A 16,549-nucleotide genomic window follows, 5' to 3' on the forward strand; every position below is an offset into this window, starting at 1 on the left:
CATCACTAGATAGATCCTCAAGAAAGAAAATTAACAAAGAAACAGCAGTCTTAAAGGACACACTAGATCACCTCGATGTAATAGATATCTTCAGACCCTTTCAACCTAAAGCAGCAGAATATACATTCTTTTCAAATGCTCATGGTACATTCTCTAGGATAGACCACATGTTAGGGCACAAAAGTGGCCTCAATAAATTTAAGAAGGTTGAAATCATATCAAGCACTTTCTGTGATCACAATGGCATGAAACTAGAAATTAACCACAACAGAAAAGCTCAAAAATTCTCAAACACATGGAAACTAAATAGCAGGTTGTTAAATGACGAATGGATTAAGAATGAGATCAAAGAAGAAATAAAAAAATTCCTGGAAACGAATGACAATGAGCATACAACAACTCAAAATTTATGGGATACAGCAAAAGCAGTACTGAGAGGGAAGTTCATAGCACTACAGGCACACCTTAAGAAACTAGAAAAAGCTCAAATAAACAACTTAACCCTGCATCTAAAACAAATAGAAAAGAATAGCAAGTAAAGCCCAAATGTAGTAGAAGGAAGGAAATAATAAAGATTAGAGTGGAAATAAATGACATAGAGGCTAAAGGAACAATACAGAGTATCAATGAAGCAAGGAGCTGGTTCTTTAAAAAGGTAAACAAGATTGATGAACCTTTAACTAGACTCACCAAGAATAAAAGAGGACTCAAATAAATAAAATTAGAAATGAGATGGAGAAATAATGGACACAACAGAAATACAAAATATTGTAAGAAAATACTATGAAGAACTGTATGCCAAAAAACTAGACAACCTAGAAGAAATTGACAAATTCCTTGAAACATACAATCTTCCAAAAATCAATCTGGAAGAATCAGAAAACCTAAACAGACCGATTATACCAAATGAGATTGAAACAGTTACCAAAATCTTCCAACAAAGAAAAGTTCAGGGCCTGATGGCTTCACAAGTGAATTCTACCAAATATTCCAAGAAGAACTAACTCCTATCCTTCTCAAGCTATTTCAAAAAATTCAAGAGGGAGGAAGACTTCTAAGCTCCTTTTATGAGGTGAGCATAATTCTGATTCCAAAACCAGGCAAAGACAACACAAAGAAAGAAAATTATAGGCCAATATTCCTGAGGAATATAGATGCTAAAATCCTCAACAAAATATTAGCAAACCAGATCCAACAATACATGGAAAAAATCATACACCATAATCAAGTGGGATTTATTCTGGGGAGGCAAGGCTGGTATAATATTTGCAAATCAATCAATGTGATTTATCACATAAACAAAAAGGAGAAAAACCACATGATAATTTCAATAGTGCAGAAAAAGCATTTGACAAAATCCATCACCCATTCATGATCAAAACTCTCAGCAAAGTGGGAATACAGGGAACATACCTCAACATGATAAAAGCCATCTATGACAAACCCACAGCCAACATCATACTCAATGGGCATAAATTAAAAGCAATCCCCTTAAGATCAGGAAGAAGGCAGGGGTGCCCCCTTTCACCACTCTTATTCAACATAGTTCTGGAAGTCCTTGCCATAGCAATCAGACAAGAAAAAGAAATAAAAGGCATTTAAGTTGGAAAAGAAGAAGTAAAACTATCATTATTTGCAGATGATATGATATTGTATATAGAAAACCCTAAAGTCTCAGTCAAAAAACTACTGGACCTGATAAATGAATTTGGCAAGGTGGCAGGATATAAAATTAATACTCAGAAATCAGAGGCATTTTTATATGCCAACAATGTATAGTCAGAAAGAGAAATTAAGGAAACAATCCCCTTCATTATTACAACCTAAAAAATAAAGTACCTAGGAGTACATTTAACCAAGGAGAATAAAGACTTGTACTCGGGAAATTATAAAACATTGATAAAAGAAATCAAGGAAGATATAAACAAGTGGAAGCATATACCGTGCTCATGGTTAGGAAGAATAAACATCATTAAAATGTCTATATTACCCCTAGCAATTTATAAATTCAATGCAATACCAATTAAAATACCAATGACATACTTCAAAGATATAGATCACATATTCCAAAAATTTATATGGAACCAAAAGAGAACACGAATAGCCTCAGCAATCTTAAAGAAGAAGAATAAAGTGGGAGGTATCAGACTTCCCGATATGAAGTTATACTACAAGGCCATTGTACTCAAAACAGCTTAGTAGTGGCATAAGAACAGTCATATAGATCAATGGACCAGAACAGAGAACCCAGAAGTAAACCCACAGCTCTATGGACAACTGATATTTGACAAAGGAGTAAGGAAATACAATGGAGTAAAGACAACCTCTTTAACAAATGGTGTTGGGAAAATTGGACAGCTACCTGCAATAAAATGAAACTAGACCACCAGCTTACACTATTCACAAATATAAACTCAAAATGAATAAAAGACTTAAATGTAAGCTGTGAAACTATACGCATCTTAGAAGAAAACATAGGCAGTAAGCTCTCTGACATCTCTCGGAGCAATATATTTGCTGATTTATCTCCACGGGGAAGTGAAATAAAAGACAGGATAAACAAATGGGACTATATCAAACTAAAAAGCTTTGCACAGCTAAAAACAATAAGAACAGAATAAAAAGACAAACTGCACAATGGGAGAACATATTTGACAATACGTCTGATAAGGGATTAATAACCAAAATTTATAAAGAACTTGTAAATCTCAACACCAGGAAGACAAACAATCCAATCAAAAAGTGGGAAAAAGAAATGAATAGACACTTCTTCAAAGAGGACATACAGATGGCCAATAGGCATATGAAAAAATGCTCAACATCACTAATCATTATAGAAATTCAAATTAAAACCACAATGAGATACCACTTCACACCAGTCAGAATGGCGCTCATCAACAAAACAACACAGAATAAGTGCTGGCGAGGATGTGGAGAAAAGGGAACCCTCCTGCACTGCTGGTGGGAATGCAGACTGGTGCAGCCACTGTGGAGAACAGTATGGAGATTCCCCCCAAAATTTAAAATTGAACTGCCTTTTGACCCAGCTATCCTACTTTTAGGAATATACCCCAAGAACACCATAGAACTGCTCCAAAAGGAGAAATGCACCCCCATGTTTGTGGCAGCATTGTTCACAATAGCGAAGATCTGGAAACAGCCCAAGTGTCCATCAGAGGACGAGCGGATTAAAAAGTTTTGGTATATATACACTATGGAATACTACTCAGCCATAAGAAATGATGACATCAGATCATTTATAATAACATGGATGAACCTTGATAACATTATATGGAGTGTAATAAGTAAGTCAGAAAAAACTAAGAACTATAGGAATCCATACATAGATGGGACATAAAAATGAGACTCAGAGACATGGACAAGAATGTGATGGTAACGGGGTTTGGGGGGGAGTAGGGGGGCGGGGGAGGAGAGTGGGGTGGGGGAGGGGAGGGGCACAAAGAAAACCAGATAGAAGGTGATGGAAGACAATTTGACTTTGGGTGAGGGGTATACAGCATAATCAAATGTCAGAATAATCTGGAGATGTTTTCTCTCAACATATGTATCCTGATTTATCAATGTCACTGCATTAAATTTAATAAAAAAAGAAGTTATGCAAAGTATTTGGTTTTGATAAAAGGAGGCAGTCCTTTTCTAAGGTAACTAGAATTTATTGAGTCTTGATGATGTGTGAAACACTTTGCTAAGTGTTTTATATGTACTACTTTTTACTAATACCAACCTCATTACCCTCATTTGGTAGTTAAAAAAATACATCATAAAAAAGATAACTTTCCCAAGAACAAGTTTGTAGTTAAATGGTAGAGGTGGAACTTAAACTGAGGTGATCTAATTCTGGAACTGTCCCTCTTTAGTACTCATCAGTGCTGCCCTTTTATAACAATAGGTGTCTGATTAGTTACAGAAACACACACTCTTAGCAGAAAAAATGACTAAGGAATGAATATGCCTCATGAAAATCGGAGGAATGGTTTGACTAGAGACAGTTGGAGAATGGATTAAGAGAGCTCTAAACTGAAAGCGAAAGTGCCGCAATGGAAGAGAAGAGAATATCGGATAGGACTTTATGGTTTATTGTTGTGGGATATTGTGAGGCACAGCAGAAATGCCATAGGAAATAGCATTGGGAGTATTCCTGTGACTCATTCCACCAAGTCTTCACCATGTATCTCTTGCATGTATTTATTTATGTTAACATTTCAAGACAAGTCATTGTTCAGGAGCTTGACTCTGTTTGGACATTTGAGGCCATCAAGTTACTCTCTAGCATCTCTTTCAAAGGAATGAGGAACAATATAATATACTCCAGCAAGCCAGGCCAGATTAGCAGGATAAGACGACACTTAAATTTTCTTTAAATTTAAATTTTTTATTTTTGAAATTAGATTTAATGGGGTGACATTGATCAATAAGAGAACATAGGTTTCAAGTGAACATCTCTATACCATTTGAACTGCTGATTGTGTTGTGTGCCCATCACTCAGAGTCAAATCATTTTCTGTCATTGTATATTTGTCCCTCTTTACTCTCCTCCCCCAAACTCCTCCCCCAGGTAACCACTTCAGTTTTATCTATGTCTGTGAATCTCAGTTTTATATCTTTTTTTATTTTTAAAGATCTTTATTGATGTCTTTCACAGCTAATAAAACTAGCACAGAGGTGTGGTAAAGGAGCAGTGCAGGGCTTTGACTGTTCACATATATGCTATAAAGGCTCATTCAGCTAAAAAAATAGAGAATTTTATCTACTGTACTTTATTAACCATTTCTATGCTGACAAACTCATTAGTATAATAGGGGTTATTAATCTCTTCTAAGTCATGACCGACAAAAGCAGAAATTAGATAATGGAAACCTTGTGATAAAATAACTGATACAAGAGCCCATTAGATAATTGTTGAGCATTTTAGGAGGAAAAAAGGTCAAAAGTGTGTGAAAAAGATAAAGTTATATATTTTGAGATTCTAAATGGAAGGAAGTTTAAGAGATGTAGGATGCCTTAAGACCTCCCAAATTCTCACAAAACTGTTACGAGTGCTCTGTTGCATCCAGTTTAAAAAATACACAAAAGATGAAAGAAGAAATGCATATCCATAGATAAACAAAAAGTGGCATGTGGCTACAACAGTTACATCAAGGAGGCTAAGATCCAGAATGGGTTGAGGCCTGTGAATAATGCTAAAAATAAAAAAAGTATTTTTTCATGTGAGTTTTGGAGCAAAGAGAGAAAAAAGGAAGAATAACCCTGTCAGTTTGGATGAATAGTGTGATGACAACATGTGACAGAGCTGCCTTAATTTATTTTTGGAAAAAGGGTGAGGTTTTAAATAAACAGAAATATGACAAAGAGAAAAGGAAGCTGATAAAGTTATACTTTGCTTCTCTTAAACCTGACAAGGAGAATGATCTTCAGTTTAGAAAGAAGAGAAAAACATATTGATAAAAGAAACTTGAAGCTGAAGACTGGTAAAAGGTTTTAAGAGTTAACTTAGCTATCTGAGCTGTTGGCTTGGTTAGGAAGGTTTAAGCCCCTCTGAGCCCCTGTCAGCAGCAGCTTTGCGGAGCTGCGGCTGGCCGCGGGAGAGGTAGGTGCTAGGTGCTTGCGGGCTGATGATGGCAAATCTGAGTCCTGTTTTTTTAAGGATCAGGGTGATAGTTTCTGTAATGTATGGTTTATCTTAGACAAAATTCTGGAATGGTTAAATGAATCATTCAGAGAATTATGTTTGAACATTTATAAGAGGAAGCATTAATCATTTGGAGCCAGCATGGCATCCATAAGGGACAAGCCCGACCTTACTTCTTTTCCTGGGATTACTAGACTGAACATCAGAAAAGTGTTAGACTTGATATTTAGAAGAGAGTATTATGGTGAAAAGCCTGGTATACAAGAAAACTCAGCACACAGTAGTTGTTGTTACTGTATTTTGGATTTCAGCCATTCATTTATGAAAGTCTTCCCAGGACAGTTTTGTAGATAAGACGATGGTCAGTGAACTGCTAGATGGACTTGTAATTAGTTATACAAAGGATGCACAATTCACCATGCAAATCCCTGCTGTGTCCAGTTCATCATAGTCCAATTCATCCTAATAATTTGGATTAGAATATGGAAGATTTACTGATTGGATTTGCAGGTAACATTCAAAATGTGGTTGGTGCCTGACCTGTGGTGGCACAGTGGATGAAGCGTTGACCTGGAATGCGGAGGTTGCTGGTTCAAAACCCTGGGCTTGCCCAGTCAAGGCACATACAGGAAGCAGCTACTATGAGTTGATGCTTCCTGCTTCGCCACCCCTTCCTCTCTTCTCTCTAAAAATCAACAAATAAAAAAAATGTGACTGGTAAGATTTGGTTAGTCAGGTCTCAGGTAAAATTTAATTGGAATAACTGTATATATGGTTCTGCCTTTGGGTCCACAAACTAAATACATGGATATGGAATGATAAGTCTTAGAGCAAATGTGAAAAAAACTTCAGGGTTTTGGGTTATAATTTAGTGATAGGAAAGCAAATGCAATCATAATTTACATTGACAAATACTATAAAAGAGGGTCTTTTTTGTTGTTGATCTGATCACAGTACACCTTAAATACTGTGTTCAGATGTGGGTATTCAGTCCTGGGAGAAACTGACAAATTGGAGACTGGAAGAGAACATTCAAGATGACAAAATACAGTACTTCAAAACTCTGTCTAAAAAGGTAGAGAGTTGAAGGGCCCAGGGATGTTTAGCTGGGGCGGGGTGGCAATGCAGACTCAGGGGAGTCAATTGTATTCAAATATTTGTCCGCAGATGGAAAAGAGCTAGATTGTGAGGTTTGAATGGAGACCAGAGGATCAAAGTTGGTAGGCTCTATAATAAACAAACAAAAATTCTAACAAGTGGAAGAGTTTCAAAGAGTTCCAAATCCTCTGCTCCTGATCACTTTCAAGCTAGAATGAGGAACCCTTTGGTGGAGAAACTGTAGAGGAAATTTAAACATTAACGGATGGTGAGATGGAATGATTTGTACTCTGAGCTTTCTGTATTTGGCATCACTTTCTTACTCAAGTAATTGCAATAGCTCTCTCCTTACTACTGTACTGAGCCTAAACCAGCTCCTTAATTTATAAAAACCTCCCTTTTTCCAGCCTCCTCCTACTTACTCATCCATCTCTCTCTTTCTCCAAGGAAAACTGGCCTGGTTTCATTCCTAAATGTAGTCTCAAACAAACAGCCACAAAAAAAACCCCAACAGAATAATCCATGGGGAAAAATATTTTTAGATGTACTATTACTATGAATTCTGCATGTTTTCTGGGAAACTCAGGAAAACCATACTACCAATACTTAATGATTAAAAGGCAATTATTTAAAAGATAGACATGCATTTGATCTTTCCCAAGCAGTAGAAGTAGAAAAAAGTACAACTGTAAGGAAGTACAAATTAATGTTGCTCAAAAAAGGTATATAGAGCATTAGAGTTCATTTTAGCTTACACTTACAACCGCCAGTCATGCCAAAGTTTAAGAGACTAAAGGTAAGTGCCATTAATAATACCAGTCATTATCTAAGGAGGGGAAAAGCTTACAGTTCTTTAATAGTTTTAAGGCAATAAAAATATTATAAATAAATAAATATGGTACTAATATATATATGTTTTTTGTATTTTTCCCTAAATGAGAAGTGGTGGGGGGCGGCAGACAGACTGACTCCCGCATGCACTCTACCGGGATCCACCCGGCATGCCCACTAGGGGGCGATGCTCTGCCCATCTAGGTGTTGCTCTGTTGCGGCTGGAGAAATTCTAGTGCCTGAGGCGGAGGCCATGGAGCCATCCTCAGCACCCAGGCCCACTTTGCTCTAATGGAGCCTTGGCTGTGGGAGGGAAAGAGAGAGACAAAGAGAAAGTAGAGGGAGAAGGGTAAAGAAGCATATGGGCACTTCTGTGTGCCCTGGCTGGGAATTGAACCCAGGACTTCCACATGCTGGGCTGACGCTCTACTAATATTTTTATTGTGAAAGTATATGTGTAAAACTTTAGGAAGGAATTTAGAATATATCAACTCATCTTTAGGATTTATATTTTGTAATAAAACATACATAGAAATTAGTAGTTTAAATATGAGACGGACCATTAAATATGAAAGAAAAATCTAATTCTCATGTTATAACTTTTATTAACAGCACACTTTTATATTTTTTTAAAGGTGGAATCATCAAAAATTTTGCAAATAAGAGGAAAAGAAGTTAAGAGAACACAAAAAAGTAAATTAAGAATTCCACAACGAAGAAAGTCTGCAAAACCCACACAGTATCTAAAACTATTTAAAAAAAAGTAACTTGAGTTTATAAATTTTGCTGTCTAAAGAGAAGTTATTTAGTAGCAGTGATACCAGAAAATACATTTTTAAAGGAAATGGAATGTTTTGAAAGTTCGTACATGACATTTAAGTTAGACCTTCCCATGGAAGAGTGGGTGGCAGATAGGGAAGTTAGGACGTGCATGCTCTGTCCCGCACTTCTGTTTCTATTTTTGATCAAGATACTTGGTTTAATGATGTAATATCTAGAATAAAACTAGCTCTGTTAAACTAAAAAAATCTAGACATTAACAGGTTAGATTTGATTTCTTTCAGTCACTGAAATGCCTAATTTGGACTAACTGCTTATTTTTTTAATTTGTTACTTAATTTATTGTATTGACATGGTTTCCAGGGTTCCACTCAATATAACACCCTCTATACACAGCATTTTGGGCCCCCCGACCATGTCTTATGCAAAGTCTCTTAGATTAACTGCTTACTATATTGGTTATATTTATTATTAAAGTTAAATGAAGGGCAACACAACACAGAATTCCCATAGGCCAGTAGAATTGGTTAGTGAGATGATGTTTTTATTCTCTACTATTGTTTCATGTTTCATCCCCCCTCACCACATTTTTAATAGAATTTCTTATTATACCAGCATGTAACCACCATTTTGAATAATAGTGTGTAAATGCAATTCAGATTTATGGGTTTACCTTTTGCCATTCACCTTACTGAAACACATTTTCTCCTTATTTCACCAGTGGATTTTTATGGGTTGGTTTATTCAGATTCCTCTTCATTGAACTCTTTATGGGGGCTTAAAGAAGCTTTAATTATTAGCTTTTGTGGTGGCTCAGGGCACTGAAAGGTGTGCTGGACATGGAAGACAACTTTTTATGGCCAGCCTAAACTTTGTAAATGGATATTACTGACAGTTTAGTAGCTGGGAACAGACTCATGGGAAAAGAATTCCAGAGTTTATGAAAGAGTCAAATTGGCATTTAAGTGACCCTGTACATGCCATTGCTTATCTGCATTGCTTTAAGCTCGTTTAGTTAGCAAGATTATGTATTAAAACAAATAGTGACAGCAGACAACAAGTATTTTACCTTCACTAAATAGTTACTGTCAGATTATCAATGAAGCAGAAACGTCTTGATTTTTCTCCCTTAAAAAACTTTGCATTTAGTGCATTAAGCAAAGTAGCATGGCCACACACAGAGTCAGAGTCTTTTCTTTTTTATGTCTTAGTGTTTCAAAGAATGACAAATAGTCCTGTTTAAGGAGAGTATGCTATAAAAACACAGAGCCTTTCTTCGGCATGCCAAAAATATTTGTAGATCTTTTGATATCTGTAGTACTGTGTTAATTCATTAAAACTGAAATTAGAATTTTCCATTAGAGAGAAATAAGAATGAGATGCAAAGGAATAAAAATCTAATATTTTAAAAATTACATAATAAAAGAGAATCTTAGAAAATGTTCCTGGAAATCTTTTATTCCTTTCTTATATTTTCTTAATCATGTCTTATTTTTACCTAACTTTTCTCATCCATGAGTAGCCCCCCAAATAAATTGTTTTCTTGGGAATTGAGTCCTCTTTTTAAAATAATAGCATTATTTAGCCTGATAGTCAAGGGATATTCACGGACACATCGATGTTGTTAAGAGTATGATTGGAACATAGGAATTTAGATTGGTTGTGTTGCTTTTGTAAGGAAAAGAAAATGTGATCTCAGATGCATTTGACTGTCCAGACAGAATGGTGGTGCAGATGAGCTTGGCGGCAGAGCTCACCGTTTTCTCCCCTTTCTTTTCAGTTCTTTCTTAGGAACTCTTCACTCCTCCTCTTAGGTCTCTCTGTCTCAGGCAAATGCTTTAGATTTACCTCTCTATCCTCCTCCTCTCGAACATGTACGATTTCATGTTCAGTGTATTTGGGGGGGGGGCTGTGCTGTTTAAAATGACACAGAACCTCCCTATAAGTGATTCAGTAGTGCCTGTCAGTGGATTAGGTGTTGTGCTGTCAAAGGTAATCACTACAGCAATACAAAAATAAAATAAGAACTGTCACCAGTTATTACAAAGATAGAAGTTAGGGATTTTTATTTCACTTTACAGAAGATCTTCAGAGAGGTCAGTGATACAGTTTGCAAGTGTTAGAACTGAGATTCTGATCCAGGCCTCACCAACTCCAAAGACTAGCTGATATTATGCTACCATCCAGACATATAGAGCAACTGATGGGCAGACCTGTGTTAACCTTAGGTAAATGGTCAAAAAGAATAGGCAGCATTCTATTCATAACTGAAGGAACTGACAGGTTATGCTGATCCTGTGAACTGTCCAGGAGTCTGATATTAATAGCAAACATCTGCCATGTGAGAGACACTGTTTTAAATGCATTTCCTCCTTTCTTTCTTAAAGTAATTGTATCTAAGTTGTGCTAATGTTATCTCAATTTACTGAGATATAAAGAAATTGATTGACTTGCTTACAACCATATGATCATTTTAAACAGGATTTGAACAGAGGCAGTCTGCCTCCACTATACTTTACACCCTTAACCCCTAGGTTAGAAGTGGATCCAGATGCTAGGAGCTCGAAGACTTAGAGGAAGTTATATGAGTGCAACAAGTAACAAAGAGCCATCCTGATGGATGAAGGAGTGTTTCAAGATCAATGTGATACAATTTTGCAGGAGATATTGAAGAGGAATTGTGACAGAGGGTGCAGTGCTCAATCTGACTGGCCATAGGACTGTGGCTAATGCAGGCTGAGGGGACAAGACCTTGGCTGTGGTGGAAGGGAGGAGGAATAGGAGAACAGTTGAGCAGCTCTGTGCAGGCCAGCAGCTCAGTAGTTCATTAGCTGTGCAGGTGAAGATGGCTCCCATGTTGTCTATCTTGAAGAAGAGCAATCTGGGTGAGATAGTGATATTGGACGTGAGATTTGAGAGCTCTCAGCACAGGAAATAGCTGAGACAGTGAAGCTGATTTTTTCAATGTAGAAAGATAAGTTCGACTTTGGAAGCCATACTAAGTTTAGGAGATGGAAAAAGAAAAGCCAGTGGCTAAGTCAAATTATGGTGAATTTGAGAGGCAGATGTAGAGCCAAGAAGTACAGGCTTTAAAAAGCTCATGGAGGAAGAGCAATTTCAAGAAGGCCATCAGTATTATCAGCTGTAGCTTCATAGAGAACATGATCTAAATATCTAAAGTTGACTTGATTTGATGACAAGGTCATTATTTGGTTAATGTAAGAATATAACTTAAGCAGGGAGGTGAAGATTGAGTAGTACTGGATAAGGGCCACTTCCACATCAGGGGTCATTAAGAGGCAATAACAGAAAACAAATTGGGCTTATAGTCAGCAGCATTGTGTTGAATCCTAGAAGCCTCTTACTAAGTTTGTAACTTATCCAAAATAAGCCCACTCTAATATAAAGATAATAATACCTCCCATATAGGCTCATTGTAGAGAGAATATGTGCAAACCACCTAGCGCAGAGTCTGGTGCATAGTAGGTGCTCAAAAAAGTATTTGTTCATTGGATGGCAAATGGCACTGGGGATTAAGAAAGCATTCTTTATGCCCTCTTCTCTACTTTGGAAAGACAAGAAAGGCAAGTTTTAGCATAGTAGGCAAGAAGATACATTAACTTAGCCCCAGGGTTCCACTGATGCTAATTAATGGATGATGTACTAAACTGTTCTACAATACTTCTTTAGGGACATTGACATTTGAGCAGAGTTGCAAAAGAGTAAGGCATGATGGCTGGATATGGTGTCATTAACTGAATTACAGAATTAAGAGAGAAGAGTTTTGCAGTGGAATGATAATGAGTTTGCTTCTAGATCTGTTGAATCTGAGGTATCTGTAAGACAGGGTTCCCCAAACTACGGCCCGCGGGCCACATGCGGCCCCCTGAGACCATTTATCCGGCCCGCCACACTTCTGGAAGGGGCACCTCTTTCATTGGTGGTCAGTGAGAGGAGTAAAGTATGGTGTCACTCATGTACAGTACTACTTCCAGTGACGTGGGACGTATGTGTCATGGTTCCGGAAGCGCGTCCTATCACTTGTTAGGGCTAGCAGTGACAAATATGGATCTGGACATTGACCATCTCATTAGCCAAAAGCAGGACCATAGTTCCCATTGAAATACTGGTCAGTTTGTTGATTTAAATTTACTTGTTATTTATTTTAAATTTTGTATTTGTTCCCGTTTTGTTTTTTTACTTTAAAATAAGATATGTGCAGTGTGCATGGGGATTTGTTCATAGTTTTTTTTTTTTTATAGTCCGGCCCTCCAACGGTCTGAGGGACAGTAAACTGGCCCCCTGTGTAAAAAGTTTGGGGACCCCTGCTGTAAGACATAGTTTGCTATCTTCAGTGAAAATCTGGTCAATGGCTTGCAATTGTAATGTTAAATTTGTTACTAATCATTATTACAGTTTTGAATCTCATCTCCTACATTTAGGCATCCTTTTTAGAGCTCGAACTAAACTGTTTATGTAAATGTATTTTATGTCAAAAGACCATACAATGATAAACGTAACCCACTTTCTTTTCTTTGTTGCAGAATTCCACAAGACTACTGCACTCCCACGGTCCATGATCTGTGCACCACTGTTCCCGGCCGGGTGCTGCCCCTGGACCTGCACCTGGCTTCTCGAGTGTACCATACAGCCGACAAGAAGGGCCACAGTACTCTACTTGGAATATTTGGAAGCTGCTTCTTAGATGATCACTACACAGATAAAGAGCAAAGAGCTAGGTTAGAATTCCATTGGTTATTTTTTTTTAAACTAGATTTAAACTGGCAAAGAAATTTTGCCTTTGAGGTTTCAATTGAAGACCTGATTCTGCTCTTGGACACTAGAGAGGAGCAGTGTTTGTTCTTTTCCACTTCTTCCCAATACATACAGGTCAGCATCTTCATTTCCTGCCATTATTAATATAAACCATATGCTCTCAAAAGATAACTTCAGTTTAGTGGTTTATGTTTCCCAAAGTGTGTCACATCCATTGTCTTATTTGTACTTCACAACAGCTCTAGAGTACAAATGTGAACATTGAGGCTCAAGTAACTTCCCCAGGCTTATACAGCTAAGAAAATCACAGATTTGGGACTTGAAGTCAGTCCTAGATTTCAGCGTCGTTGAGCATATTTGGGACCAGGGATTATGTACAAAAGCCATTTTCTCTGGAATTTTTCCATTTCTCCTTGTGTCTCACTTTCTTTTGAATCTGACTATTCCTTTGTGAAGAGTACAACGAAAGGAGAAGAGGGGAAAGGGAGGGAGCAACATTCATTTAGCAGTAATTATACGTCTATTGATATTACTGTACTGTATGCAAAGCATACATCTTTCCTATGTAAATCTTCAACTATAAAGTGAGAAGTCATAATTTCCATTTTATTTGTGAAGAAACTTTGGCTTTGTAATACCAGGATACTTGCTCAAGATCTTATCTCTTATTAGTGGTTAAAATTCAGACACGTCTAAGTTTTCCTCAAACTTATTTTCATTATCACCCCCTTAATAAGCTTTCTCGACTTTCTTTTTCCTAACCAACCTTCCCCATTAAATTTTAATACCCCAGATATACTGTGCATCTGTTTACAGTCCTGTGGAGCTGTACCCCATACATAACAAGAGTAAGCTTTCATCACTACTTCCCTACAAGGCACCAGTTTTCGTTTCCGAGGGTAGTATCACCTGCGTGTTAATGCATGCTCTGAAGTCTCTTGCCTTTCAAAAGTTATACTAGGAATCCTGAAAAATCATCCCTTACATGTTTTAAGAATATTCAAAGCATTAAATATTAACAGTTTAAATAGAAATGTCTTTGGCATTATATTTTAACTATTTTAGATCTATAGAATAATATTTTAAAGATTACTTTTAATTACATTATCACAGAATTATTAGTAAGTTATCCACTCTTTCATGGTATGTTCTGAGCCCATTTCCTGAAACCTGACTTTTAGTAAAAATTGTAACACTTGACTGCCTTCTTTCATGGTTTAAAATCATCTGGTCCCCTGTTTAATAATCACAACCAAATTCAATTTGAATCCCTAAAAGAAGATCATTCTCATGTTTATTTTCTACTTAAGAAAATAAAAAGATGTATTATTTATACTTAAAAGGATTTGTTACTTATAACTTTTTAAGTCTTCTAATTTATCAAGGCAATGTTTGCTATAATTTTGAAAAAATATTTTTTTTTCCTTTTTTCAGTGAGAGGAGGGGAGGCAGAGACTGACTCTCACATGTACAAGCACACAAAAGAGCGATACTCTGCTCATCTGGGGCATTGTTCCATTGCTCTGCCAGCTGAGCTCTTCTTAGCACCTGAGGCGGAGATGATGGAGCCATCCTCAGTGCCTGGGCAACTCGCTCCATTTGAGCCTTGGCTGTACGAGGGGAAGAGAAAGAGAGAGAAGTGAGAAGGGGAGGGGTGGTGAAGCAGATGGGTGCTTCTCCTGTGTGCCCCGACTGGGAATCAAACCCGGGATATCCACAAGCCAGGCTGACGCTCTACCACTGAGCCAACTGGACAGGGCCTGAAAATAATTATATGCTAAAAAATTTGGAAATTTAAAAACTGCTCCAGTATCTCTAATAGAAAATATCAGTTTCATGTGATATTCCTTGTACTGTTATTAAAAACCTAAAGCTGAATGTGGAAAATATAGACATAAACTTAATCTAGTAGCCATGAAACTACTATTTTGAGTCATTTCCATTGGCAATCTGCAAAGCAAAAGATCATTTTGTGGAGTTAGAGTTCCGATTAGTCATGCAAAGTGTTAAAAAAAAACTGGTTTCTTTCTAATTCTAAATTTCTATTCTTCAAGTAGATCTCACTCTATTTTTTCAAGAAAGTCAATAAATGTTCTATTTGATGCTGATAATTTAATTCTTGGTAATTTGTTCCTAAGTACCAAATAAGAAGTTCATATAAGTCCTGAATATTTAGTTTTCTGGCATCCATCTCTTGAGGATTACCTTGCTAAACATAGTTTAACCTTTTAAAAAGTATTATCTGTAAGATGAACCTACAAGTTCAGAGAAATGTATACGTTTTTCCTGTGTTAATAAATGTTCTCAAGAAAGGTAATTGTAAACAGGAAATAAATGCCCTTTCACTTGGTGTTTTTTTTGGATTTCTGTTCAATAAACTGTTAACTACAAAGCATAATAATACTTGTTTTTATAGTTTCAATGCTTTCCTAATTCTGTGTATACAGATTATTATTTGTGGCAAACACCAAGAATATTTTAACGGAATAGCATGGGTACATACTTAAGTTTATATAAATAATAACAATATATTATTCAAAGTTAAGTTTATTTTCTAAACAGCGTTTTGATGAGAACTATAAAAATGTTCTATATTGTTCATATTTTTGTTTTTAAAATGTTGATATTCTAAAGAGAACATTATATTTAGTTAGATTCCTTAGCATGGAATTTAAATTTTTAAATTTTTTTCATGTAGAAAACTAAACTTAAAGGGGTGACATTGATCAATAAGAGTACATAGGTTTCAGGTAAACATCTCTATAGCATTTGAACTGTTGACTGTGTTGTATACCCATAACCCAAAGTCAAATCACTGTGTCACTGCATACCTGTTCCTTTTTATTCCCCTACCTTAACCCTCTTCACTACAACCCCTTCCCCCTAGTAACCACTTCACTTTTATCTATGTCCATGAGTCTCAGTTTTGTATCCCATCTATGTGTGAAATCATATAGTTCTTAGCTTTTTCTGATTTGCTTATTTCACTCAGTATAATGTTCTCAAGGTCCATCCATGTTGTTGTAAATGGCAAAATATCATAATTGCTTATGGCTGAGTAGTATTCCATTGTATATATGTACCACATCTTTATCCAGTCCTCTATTAAAAGACACTTTGGTTGTTTCTATGTCTTGGCCACTGTGAATAATGCTGCTGTGAACATGGGGGTGCATGTGTCTTTATGTACAAACGTTTTGGGGTTTTTTTGGTAGATACCCAATAGAGAGATTGCTATGTTATAAGGTAATTCTAGTCTTAGTTTTTTGAGGAACCACCATACTTTCTTCCATAATGGTTGTACCAGTTTACATTCCCACCAGCAGTGAATGAGGGTTCCTTTTTCTCCACAGCCTCTCCAATACTTGTTACCTGTCTTGTTGATAATAGCCAATCTAACAGGTGTGAGGTGGT

General features: G+C 36.6%; 1 protein-coding gene across 1 annotated transcript in view; it reads left to right on the forward strand.

Moving 5' to 3' along the window:
• The window catches only part of LOC136377576 (actin nucleation-promoting factor WASL-like), a 179,460-nt gene extending 165,790 nt beyond the window's left edge, over positions 1-13,670 (forward strand). The window contains exon 5 of the mRNA XM_066344526.1: positions 12,904-13,670. Coding sequence (XP_066200623.1) covers positions 12,904-12,939 — 36 coding nt within the window. The 3' untranslated portion in view covers positions 12,940-13,670. The remainder of the gene's footprint in view (positions 1-12,903) is intronic.
• The last annotated feature ends 2,879 nt before the right edge of the window (positions 13,671-16,549 follow it).

The sequence above is a fragment of the Saccopteryx leptura genome, chromosome 6 (assembly GCF_036850995.1).
Source record: "Saccopteryx leptura isolate mSacLep1 chromosome 6, mSacLep1_pri_phased_curated, whole genome shotgun sequence".
Taxonomy (NCBI): Eukaryota; Metazoa; Chordata; class Mammalia; order Chiroptera; family Emballonuridae; genus Saccopteryx; species Saccopteryx leptura.